The 12,198-nt window shown below is 43.6% G+C and overlaps 1 protein-coding gene across 9 annotated transcripts in view; it reads left to right on the top strand.

Moving 5' to 3' along the window:
- AKAP13 (A-kinase anchoring protein 13) overlaps positions 1-12,198 on the top strand; it is a 205,971-nt gene that overhangs the window by 121,727 nt on the left and 72,046 nt on the right. For 2 of the 9 annotated variants that reach the window (XM_032122289.1, XM_032122286.1), the window contains exon 1: positions 10,968-11,753. The exons of the other annotated variants lie outside the window; for them this stretch is intronic. In XM_032122289.1, coding sequence (XP_031978180.1) covers positions 11,673-11,753 — 81 coding nt within the window. In that variant the 5' untranslated portion in view covers positions 10,968-11,672. Of the gene's footprint in view, positions 1-10,967; positions 11,754-12,198 lie in introns of those variants that run through there. 9 annotated transcript variants of the gene reach the window in all.

The following is a 12,198-nucleotide window of genomic DNA, read 5'->3' as shown; positions in this document are numbered from 1 at the left end:
TTGCTTGGTTTCTTAACACAGCTGGACATACTAAATGCCTGAAAGTGGTTGGGAGGAATATTTCCAAAATACACATTTACAAAGGCTGGAGGTGCAGTTCTCTGAAACGTTAGTTTCAATCTGAGATCTAGTGTTTAGGAGTATGAAATCTCTTCTGCCTCTCCAAAATACTGTACTGATTCTTACCAAAAGCATGGAAAGGGATGGGCTGTTAAAATCTACTGGGATTAAAGAAGGGTTTCTCGGTATTTTGTTCCACTATTATTTTTTTTTAACTTGCTGACCATCACAAGGTGAGGAAATGCTTACTGATCTGCTTGCCCAGAAGGAGGCAGATAAGTTTTAGCTTCCAATGCCTGCACACCAGGGGTAAAACAGGGTGGTGATATACCTTTCTGAGCCTTTTAAAAGAGAAGGAAGGTTGCTTACATCATGTCCAGATATTCCTACCTGCGGATGACTGAACAGAGGCACGACTGTAAAGACTGGGGTCCCACGGTCTTCCAAAGGGAAGGGCTGAGAGAAAGTCCTTTCCTCCCTGCAGCATCTGCTGAAACGGATTTTAGGGCATTTTGCAAATTCTGGGTTTTAATGTGTTTTAAGGAGACGTCGAGAGGCATCTCAAAAGGCTTTTTTTTTTTATAGCTGTGTGTTTGGGGGACAGTGTTTGATTTTTCTTGTCAAGCCTTGTTTATTTCTTGTTTTCTGTCTTTGACAAAGCTGAGGTCTCCTTCGTATGCTATAAACGATGCAAAAAGCACCCAGAAGACTGTAGATGGATCCTCTGCCTTTGTTATAAATCTGTGTATATAGACTAAATAAATAGCTTCTTTCTGGGCTTAAAATCCTTACAGTGCACCAGACAACAAAAATTTGTGTCTTGGAGTAGCTCCGAGAATTCTTTAATGCTGAAATATCTCCTCTGCTCTCAAACCTGGGGCTCTCCTTCCTCTAGATAAGCAGTTTCTGTTTAAACTGTTTTTTTTATGACTGTCCTTTTGGGCAAGCCTTGGCACAACTGACGGAGACTCTGGGAGTGCATGGCAGGGAAATAAGAAGTTTGAAGGTAAAATTAAACAAGTCCTCTCTGTTTAAAAGAGCAAGGGGAAAGAAAAAAATCTGTGCATGGGGTATTGGCTTTCTTTGGCTCCTGACAGTTTGAATGTACACTGGAAAAGATTGGAGCTCTTTAAAAGCTTTATAAGTTGTTTTCTTCTCTTTCAAGAAAACAGAATTTAGATGGAAACATCTTGTTTCAACTAGCAGTTGAATTAAATGTTGAAAATAGGATATTTTGGTTGAATTTGTCAGGGGGGTTTTTTTGTTAGGTAATCATTTGATTCACAAGAAAAGTACATTCCATTTTTACGCAAGCCTTACAGTGAGCAGCGCGTGTTCTGTCTGGGAAGCAGCTCTGTCTGAAGCACCAAATACCTTTTGGCAGGTTGGCCCTTAAAATATATTGTGTGTTATCTTTTACGGAGCATGTTGGCAAATGTCTGGATCCCGGCAATGAAATAGCAGGGGGGGAGGCAAGACAAACCTGGGGTTTATTGTGGATTGCTGTTGGAAGTGGAAATGGGAGCCAGGAAGATGGGCAGTGGAGGGTGTTTTAGTCCCTTGTACGGGGCAGAAAGCAGCAGGGGGTATTTTAAGCCAGTATTTAGGCGAGTGAGATAACACAGGTGCCCGTTTGGGAGATGTATTTCCTTTGTTTCTTGTCTGAGGCTGGTGAGCAAGACCAGACTTGGGGGACATTCAGCCTTTTTCCCCCAAACTCCCAGTACAGGGGAGGGAACGAGGTGCCCACTGCAGCCGCTAAAGAGAGACCAAAGTCGGGAAAGGAGCCCAACTTGTATTTTCTTCCAGTCTTTCCAACTGGCCTAGCCAAAAAAGAGCATAAAATAACAACAGCTGTTGAAAAAAGTCTAAATTGTGTGCCTGTATCAACAGATGTTTCCATAAGCCATTGATTTTTTAGGTTGGCCCAGCTTAAATACAGTATGAGGATGAAAAGAGTCAAAAAGGTAAAATCTTATCTAGGAGATGTTTCTCTGCTTAGGAGAACTTTATAAACTGTCAGAGAAGCCATAAACAAAGTTGCACGAAAATATATAGTGGCTTTCAGTTTAAATTGTGAAAATATTTTGCTTTCAATAGCTTTCAGATCTTTGCTGGGTATTTTTGCTTATGTGTCTGCATTAAATAAGCCCATTTAACAAAACCTGATCCTCTTATAAACATGGAATAATGACAGTATCCCACATATGGGTCTCATAAATTTTTGCATGTTTTGAAGTTGCCTTTTTCTTTTCTCTGAAAGGCAAACTTCAGAAACAGAAGAGACTAGTGCTGCATAATAGCCAAAAAAGACTAGCTGAGGAATAATAACTAGGAACAGTTAAATTATTTAACTGTTGCATAACAGAAAGGATTGTTTTTTTCTATAGAGAAGGATGCTGCATAGTCTGCATTCCTCCCAGTTGCTGTTACTAGTTTGCTTTGATGGAACTGGCATCAGTTCTGCTGGTTATCTGCAAGCTTTTGTGCTCCTGAGTCTTGTAAATGTTTTGGATTTTATCCTGAAGAGAAAACTTCAGAACATTTTCCCTTTTCTTCCCAAGAAAACAAAACCAACCCTTTCCTTGTAGTCACTGGCAAGAAATCTCGGATGTTCCATTTTCCTTATCTGCAGCGCAGCAATTTGCAGCTCCTGGGACAGTGTGAATCAGAAGGATAACTCAGGGAAATTGCAGGATATCATAAATGCTGCTTTTTGACATTTTTGGCCCCATTTATCATTATCCATTGGCTTAAATGTATTTATCTGTTGAAAAAAGCTATTAAATATATGGAAATGCAGCAGCTCTGGCAGGTGGGGAATGACAGAGGGGAGCACAAAGGCTCAGCAATTTGCTAAAACTTTCCTAGAGCACGTGTATTGGCCTGACATTTAACTGAGGGGAGAGGCATAGGAGCAGGGCTTGGGATCCATCATTCCAGTTAGGACTTAACCTTGCAACAGCAAGTATTACTGGAGAGGGATCTTTGAAAAGCTGGTAGAGGTGTAGGATATGTTAGTTTATAACCTTAGAATAAATATTTTATTATTTTTCTGGAGCAGCATCAACTGTTGAGAAAATTCCTCACTAATGGTGATGCTTCCACGTATCTGGCTGTTAATTATACATGTTTTATGCCCTGAAATTCCTTTAAAAATACTTTCTAAAATTAGGCTATGGGGGAGAACATACTCAGCATGGATTGATGTAGCAGTCCTTAATGACGGCTTTGTGGACCCAATGAATCCTTACCCTTGTATATACATCTTTAGTCCAGAGGGATGAAAGTGGGGTAAAAATGGATAAAACCTGGGTTTTTTCCACAGGGTCAACATTCTCTCCTGGGCTCTTGAGCTGTAAAGACGTGTTTGTTTAATATTCTTTACAGAGGACTACCAGGGAAACGGATAAAACAGTGAGCAAAGGAATACTCATGTGGTCCTCAAGCAGACCTCCCAGGTGGGAGCTGGATTCCAAATGCCTCCTCTCAAAGTTTGCATTGGATTTTATTTCAAGTTTCCAAATGCATGGAGAGAGGGCACGAAAATATTGGTTGGATGCGGGTGTAGGTAGGAGGGTGAGCTGGAGTGTCTGTTATTGCTGGGAGAGGGGCTTGGCTGCACTCAGGGCATCTCAGTTACCCGTGGGGGCTGAGATCCCCCTTCCCACAAAGCAAACAGAAAAATTGGAAGGGCAAAACAAATGCCACCGTGTCCTCAATCCCCTGCCTTCATTAGCAGCCAAGCAAAAAGCTGACCTGGGAATGTGATGGGAGCCTTTGTACAGTGCTTTGCTTTCCCACCGCTTCCCCTCCCAGATTTTCAATTACAAGATGATAGAAAAGATAACTTTTTCCCTTTTGACAGAGTGCCTGGCCAGGACAATACACTGGGTCGTGTGGGCTTCCTAAGGGCTGAGTCCTAGGGACTTCAGTTAAAAAGGGAAAAAAAAGAAAGGGAAAAAAAAAAGGAAGGGAAGCTGAATCATTTTCTGGCATGATTTATTCATTTGAATGACCCGTTTCTGTTTTTCAGTTGCATTACAGTGCCTTAAACTGTAGGCATGAAAGAATGGTAAAAGTTGGATAATTTCCTCAGTTCAAGATGTGTCTTTTTGATATTGTCCATTAATTTCACTCACTCATGCCATACGTCATTTTTGTTGGGCTTTATCCGCCAATTCATCTACATAATCTGCTGCCCTGTCTCTGTTTTTAGCTAAAGACATAATTCTTCAGATAGAACCATCCACCAGACATCTCATGGCACTGATCTCATGTTATGCTGAGGCATCCTGGAGTGGCTCAGGCCTGCTCCTGTGCCCTGCCCACAGCAGTGGGGGTCATTTCAGAATACAGGGGTGTTTCCTGCACTCTGGAAATGTGAGGTGCTTTGTTTTCCTGAACAAAAACTCAAACTAATTTTTGTCCTCGTATTTTGAACCGTAGAAATTCAGTCTTTCTCGAATGTGTTGTTATGGGACAAGAGAATATATGTTTTTAGTTGTGTAAGTCAATACTTTCGTATATCCTATATCTATCCCAATAGTGTCAGAATGGGCTTTTTTATTATGGATGATATAAAAATGAAAAGCTTCTTTGATTTTTGAATTTGTGAACTTTATAGTTAATGAAACATCCCATTTTTCTTGCATTTGAGACAAATGCAATGATCTCTTCCTTAACTCCTCTGTAGGACAAATTATTAGACATTGCTTGATTGGGCTTGAGCAGGCCTTCAAGTATTTGGGGGCTAGTCTGTGCAAACTAATTTCAAGTGACTTGTATAATGTTTGTGGTGGTTTGAAAACTCCTATAAATGCAATTCACTCTTTTAGATACTTTTATTTATATCATTATCCTTCAAGATCCCAGAAATTGTAATCCTGCCTTTAGATTGGAATCACAGTAATTAACGAAGATTGTGACTCATTGTGTGCATGTAAAATCTACACATCAGCAACTGAAAACCATAAAGGAAAACATAAGCAAATCTATTGTGACCAACTGTAGTTTTGGATGAGATCAGAGAAGTGAATGTCATTTCTTCAGCAGCAGTTCCAGGCTGGGCTGTGGCAGCTGTGAAATCAAGGCATTATCTCCCATCCACTTGTTTTGGTTGCAAATAGTGTTATTCTTTACAGAATAACAGAACATTTTTTTGTGTTTGACCCAATCTGTAGGTCATTAGACCTGGTGCCCTGGTGGGAAGTGCCTGAGCACGGGAGCAGCTGACAGGAGGACACAGGGGATGTGTAGCTGGTTTGTTGCTGCAGTTCAGAGTTCAGGTGCTCCTTGACAGCCTGCTTTGGGACTGTTCCCACTTTATCCACTCGTGTTTTCCCTTCCCTATTTTCAGGATGTTGGAATTCACAGAGCAAAGAAACATGTCCAGTGTTTGACAGCAGAAGTATTTCTCTCAACTCCCATAACATGCTAAATAAATATCTGTGGCATGGTCCAAGATCCCACAGCACTTCAGCCAGCTAGACATCCCAACTGCAGTTATTTTTGGTAAAAGAAGAAGCAGATCTTGCGAAGTGATGTAGAGTCAGCTGAGGGGTTGCTAATCTCTTGTGTGGGTTGTGTTTCTCCTGTAGCCATTTGGGAGCAGTGAGATGGGCAGTTGACTTCCTCTGGAAGGATGTTTGGGCATGCTCTGTGGCTGACCAAAGCTTTGGCATTTTTCTGAAGGTTATTTGGACAATAGAAATTCCTGAAAAATGTACACTGGGTCTCTGAGAAATATTAGAAAAAGGGAAGGTCAGGAAGTGGCTGAAGGTCTCTCAAGGTGTTTTTGTATTTTCTCAGAACACACGCTCCGTGTATCCGTATGTCTGACAGCTTTCCAAGCCCTCCTCATTCCCCCACGGCTCTTTAGCTCTTTGTTAGACAGTTCTGTCTTTGAGCTCTAACACAGGCTGCAGCTGGACAGTGGATTGTCTGGATGTTAAATTAGCTCAGTCGTGTTGTCCCAAAGTGTTGCTCTATGAAGAAATGCCTTTCTCCAGACCTTTGCGTGAATATATGATTTGAATAAGGAAGTTTTGGGAGAGTCCCAGGCTGGAGAATAAAACTTGTGTTGGTACTGTGGATGATTTGCCCAAGGATTAAATCAAGCTGATGAATATAAAGGTGTTTTAGGACCAGGATTGTGAAGGTTTGTTGCTGCATCACTGACCTTCCCCCTTAGAGTAGCACGGATTTGCCGCAGGTGGGATCCCTGTGATGTCTGGTCGTGGGGGACTGTCCATGTCCCTCTTTTTCTTTCCATGCCCTACTTTATAGGGAAATTCAAAATCACAATCAGCCTTTTGGAGCCACTTGTAGCTTGGTGTGACTCTGGTGGGTCATGCCATGGCCAGAGGAATGCAGCTTTGACCGAAGTGCCACCACCCCACAGGGATGCAGACAGGCACGGTGGGACTGCATCAGCCAAAACTCCTCTGTGTTGCAGTGCTCTTGCAAACATGAGAAATGCCTTACCTAACGTCCAGGGCTCTTGATCAAGGTCTGGGGTGTGAGTGCTCTCTGTGGTCAGCAGGGGCCTGGTCTGCTTCAAAATCCACGTTTGAGCGTCCGTCTCGGTCTGGTCTCATGTGGGTGCTGACCTCCCTCCCTGCAGACACGATGGATGTGCTCTCCCTTCCAGACTGGACGTGCTCCTCTTACAGGCTTTGCAGCATTAGAGTGCAGATTTCCTTTGCCTTATTTAGTTTTAGGAAAAAAACGTTTTGTTTGTCTATCCTTGCAAGTGCCAGAAATGTAAAATTTTAAAAAGCCTTCCCAAAAAGCTGCTTTCTTTTAAGAAAAGAGCAATTTAAATTGTAATTCTTCTCTCTAACTGTCTGATGAATTTATTATCACCTCGTTTTAGTGCCCAAAAGTGGGTTTTGTCTTTTTTAAAACAGGGAGAATTTTTTCCTTTCATCAACTGCTCCATTAGTTCCTATCAGAGCCGCGGTTAAAAAAGTTAATACGCCTGAGTATTTCTGCAGATTGCATCATTGCAGGGTTTCATAACGATATGGCAAAAGTAATTCGAAACAGATAACAATAGTTCAGTCTGTTTCAGGATAACCATGATTTCCTTGTCATTAAGAGGTCTGTTAGCGGGTGGAGGAGGAGGAGGAGGAGTTTTATCTGGATGAGTTACAGATCATATGGTGTGATCAAGTGCCTCTTTTTTTTTTTTCTTCCCCCTCTTTTCCTTCCCTTGAAATCTTCAGTGCTGGACTTGGGTTTGGATATGAAATGATTGGACAGTTTCAAACTCCTGTCTGCACAAAGCGGCTCAGAGCTTCCAGATGTTTTCAATAAGGAGCCCAGAACTGTCGCATCAGCAGCCGGTGGCTGGGGCTGCTGCTCGCGTCTCCGCTCCATTTTGAGCAAGTCGCCAAAAAAAAGAGAGAATTATTTACTTGTTAGAGTAGGGTTTCTTTAATTTAATCTAATCTTTATCGTTCGATTGTCTGTTACATTGTGTTTCAGAGCATAAATATTATATACTGTCTAAACACTTGTATAGCATTCAAGGACTGCCTTAAATAGCTGGACAAAAGAGACTGGAAACCTTTGTTCTGCTTCGTTCGGGCTGAGTTGTGTTCTGTGTCTGCCCAGCGTGCCTGTGTGGATGGCAGGCTGTGTGCAAGGCAAGATTTCTAGCCTGAAATGCAGCAAAAGCCCCACCTAATGTGGGAAGAGAGTGATGGTCTCCCAAGGGAGAGTTTGTCTGACACGTTATCTTCTATTTGTTTGTATTATGTTTTTCCCCACCTTCAACAGTGAAGTCTGGAAATGAAGATGAGATGGACTTTGGGTGTCTGTAGTTGTCACTGGCCTCCTGATCTTGGCTGTGAGGCAGGAGCATAACCACATTAAAAACTGTTGGAAGGAATTAGGGATTTGGAGGCTTAGATTTAAAAAGAGAATAGAATAGAGAGAAGGGGTTATTTTTTCTAGGTTTGTGTTGATTCTTTCCCTCTGTGGCTGAAGGTGTAGGGGAGTCAAAGAGTTCAATGGACAACCTTTACTAGATCAAGACACATAATTACGGAGTAAGGCAGATCATCATCTTGATTCACAGGACATGCACCAAATCCTGGGATATCCCCCAAGTCCTGGGACAAGTCCTGTGCCCAGAGTCACCCAGTGTGGCATAGCTTCCCTGACTGGCTCTCTCTCCACCTGTGTGCACCTTCCACCTGAACTTTCTGTTCCCTGCTACCCCATGAAAGCACACAGTGGGTTGCTTGTGGCTTTTGGCTATCCCAGAATGCTTGTGCATAGCTGAAGAAAACTGGCCTCCTGCTGTGAAAGCTGCACATTTCCCAGCGTGTCTTCCATCTGCTGTGACTGGAGATGTTTCTCATTTCCCCTTACTTGCAAGAAGGGTGAGGTAACGTGAGCCACGAAAGACTGGGTGTTGATGCAGCTACAAGCTGGACCCATCTTGCATCTCTGTGGAAGATGCACTGTCACAGTTAGTGATGCTCACCTGGCAGTATCCTCTGCATGGTAGCCATTGCTTGAGCCCTGCAGCTGGACTTTTCTTTGTGGTTGCCAGAGGAACTCTGTGGATCAAAGGTGAAGTGCTTTAAATGGAGTGTCTGAGTAGAGCTGCGCAGTTGTTGTTTGGATAAATCCAGCCTTGGTATACCAGCAGCTGTAATTAAATTGATTTGAAAACAAACCTATCTGCTGTATCAGTTGAAAAAGAAGGGTGCTCTATAATCGAACATTAGAGCATCATTAAAGCACTGTGACTGTTGCAAATTCCTACACCTGAACTAAATTCACATACTTTGTTTATGGGTTCCTGCCTTGTAAATTTAGATTTGAGGAAATCCCTGCCTTTTATGGTAGTGTTTGAAGGGCTGGAATGCTGTCACAGCCATTTCTGATTCCTCTTCTTGATGGGCACATGATTGCTGGGATTCATTACTTGTGGAGAAAACTGGTGGCTCCAGAAAGTCCCCAAAGTACGACCACATTGTGTGCGTCCTCATACTGAAAGCAGAAGCTCTGCTTGTTTTTAGAGAGAACAGAGTCGTTGCCTGAGATCTTGAGCCAGGGATTGTAGCTGTAAGAGCCTCGTAGAGGAATCCTCCTCAGTTCAGCTGGTGGAGATGAAGCTTTGGGATGTGAGGGAGAGACTGGAGCTTAAGGAAAGTGTGGGGAGACCCCTGGCACTGACTAGGTAAGAGTGTACCTGTGTCCCTTACCGGGAGCAGCTCATCCACTGCGAGTCCCAGCCTGCTCCAGAGCCTGAGGACACGCTCAGGTGCGATGCCCAAGACGGACCTTTGTGTCAGGGCTGGCCACTGTGTCACCAAGCCTCAGGAAAAGATGCCCTTCACTTGCTTACTGAGTCTGCTAAATGGGTAGGGTAGCTGTGCTTGTGTGTAGTCTGACTGTATGGATTGGGGCTGTCGCATCCAGGAGCTCACGATAGCATGTGATGGTTCTGTAAACTCCCGGTTTTCGGTTTTATGAACAGGCATGGAAGGGGGTCAGTTCCTGTGTTACTCACAGGCAGGCTGTGGTGCAATGTGTTTGGGCAGTCAGAAGACTGGGTAGCACTGGGGAGAGAGAAGCTGGAGTGCTTGCTTGCAGCGGATGGGTTTAGATTTCCTTTGGAAGACTCATCTTGGACTCAAATGCCGAGAATTTGCGTTTTATCCGTTCTGGTAAGCTGCAGGGTTTCAGTCACCTTTGCCAGAGTTTGAGCTGGTGGCTACAAATCTCCTTATACAACCGGGGAACCGGGACCACCCTACAGGACTGGGTGAAAAGACCTACAACCCCCAAACTAAGCTCCAGGAGTGGAGCAAATCCCAGCAGCAGGAGGCGGGCCAGTTCTCCCAGCGCCACCGAGGGTGGCTTTTGGAGATCGGCGATTAAACCTTGGGTTGATAAGTGCTGTGTCCAGTTCTGCGTTTCCTGCTTTGCAACACGGGATTAAAAATCTCTGCATTTTCAGCTTTTCCATCTAGCAAAGCAGCAATTTCTGGTCGCTACGAACTCCCGGTCACTGAAAACTCCGCTTCCCCTTTTCTTCTCTCTTTTTTTTTTTCCTTTTGTTTTGAACCGCCCCCATTCCCTTTTTTGAATCGGTGAATGAGAGAATGTCTAAAGCCAGGGAAGTATGGAAAGATTTCATCCCTGGAGAGGTCAGGGTGGGGTGGAAAGCGGAGGGGGCTGCAAGGGGGCAGTTTGAAAACAGGAAACCATGTGGCAGTGAGCATGCAGGGCCCAGCTGATGTGAATGAGCTATTGAGAGCACAGACGCGGGGCTGGCCCCGGCATTTAGAAAGACGAAAAACTTTAGGGTTGTTTTTTTTTTCCCCCAAGAAAAAAAAGCTCTGCCTTTCAGGCTAGAATAGAAGAGGGAAGATTGTATTTTCTGGACAACTAGTTGCTGAGATCTTTGCTCTGTGTTGCAAACAAACGAAGAATAAAGTAAATGACTGATTTCCTTTTTTTTTTTTCCGTATGCATTGATTAAATTGTAAGTTTCCATTCCTGCTTTAGGAAAGCATTAACCTTGAAACTGTCTTTCATTCACCTGGCCTGGGGGAGTAGGAAGAGTCTTTTTACCTCTCCAAAAACATGTCCCTTTGCTCTCAGTCTCATTTTGGACTGAGCAAACACACCAAGTGCCTGCAGAGGTGGAAGAGGCTGGCAGAGAAAAGCTGCTGCTTTTTCTTCCCCTGCTCCCTCCTCTTTTTTTTTTTTCCCTCTCTCTGAATCATGCTCCCACAACTGCAAAGTAAATTTGAAAGCTGGGAGAACACTGGTGCAGGACTAAAAAGGCAAGCAGTGACGTCCCAGCCCAAATCAGGAAGGAGTGGCTTTATTTCATTATTTTCTTTCCTTTTGCCCAGTGCTGTCATTAGAAATTTAAACTTAATGCAAACCCAAGCCGCCTTCCCTGGTGAACAGTGAACTGACTCAGAAGGAGGAAAGTACTTTTTTTATTGTTTTTTTCAGTGCATGAGGGCGTGAAAAACAAAGCACTTTGGTGACACTATTTGCGTTGGATACGGAGATTGGTTTTTTTTGTTTTTTTTGTTTTTTTTTTTTTTTTTTTTTTTTTTTTGTTTTGTTTTTGTTTTTTTTTTGTTTTGTTTTTTTTCCTGAATTAGACCCGTCGTGGCGGAGCCTACCTTCTGTCTTTGCGTTCGGAGCGTCAGTGTTCCTGCTGCACACATCTGGCTTTTGTTCTCTTCTCGGGCAGGATTTTCATTCTGGTGCTTTTTTGGATATCAAAGTTGTCTGGAAAACATTTTTTTTATTATTATTACTATAACAGGAAGGCTGATACCATTCTTAGCAGTCGCAAAAAAAATAATCCTATATGTATAAAGCTGTCTTCAAATATCTTTTGTGTGCTATAAGTTCCTGCATTGCCTGTATAAGCAAATCTGTTCCCGAGAAGACTTTATCAGCCGGGCGCAGCACTGGGATTTTCATTTTCCTGTTAAGAAGCTCGGGCAGGCTGGTGTGCTGAGACACAGGGACTCCTCTGAGCACGGATGTGAGAGGTCTGGGGCCGTGGTCAGCCCAGGGTTCATGGTGGGCTCTGCTTCTCCGCCGGCTTCTTGGACAAAATGTACGAACGCCACAAGAGGCGATACAGCCTGTGCGACATTTCCAAGGTGGACAGGACTGTAGATGTTGTGTTGTTGAAGGTATGATGTTTGTTTATTTGTGGGTTCCCGTCCCTATCTCCAGGGGATCGATCTGTCCTTGCTGTACCCAAGTCCCCAGCAGGACAGTGCCGAGGGGAGGGACAGGTGGAAGAGCTCTTGCCCTTCAGCATGGAGGTGGTTTTGAATGTTATCAAACCATTTCATGCCAAATATTATTATCTCTGCAACTGGATAATCTCTTGTGGCATGCACTCTTTGGGAGAGCTCCCTGGCCATCCTATGTGCCCTCTGCCCTTAAATAGTCCCTGGTTTGAAATCTCACGTGGGTTTTCTGTGTGAGGGGCAATGGGTTTCCATTTCCAGTGCTCACTTCTGAGGTTGAAAGGCACATGTTCCCCAAAAAGATTCATTCTGCCAAAAAAAGGCATGGTGGATCCTCCTCTGCCTCTGTTTTTTGTTTGTGTTAGAAGGGTTGCTGTCAGTC

This window comes from Corvus moneduloides, chromosome 13 (genome assembly GCF_009650955.1).
Source record: "Corvus moneduloides isolate bCorMon1 chromosome 13, bCorMon1.pri, whole genome shotgun sequence".
Lineage (NCBI taxonomy): Eukaryota > Metazoa > Chordata > Aves > Passeriformes > Corvidae > Corvus > Corvus moneduloides.
The sequence above is the reverse complement of the archived record's forward strand: the minus strand, read 5'-3'. Positions and strand labels throughout refer to the sequence as shown.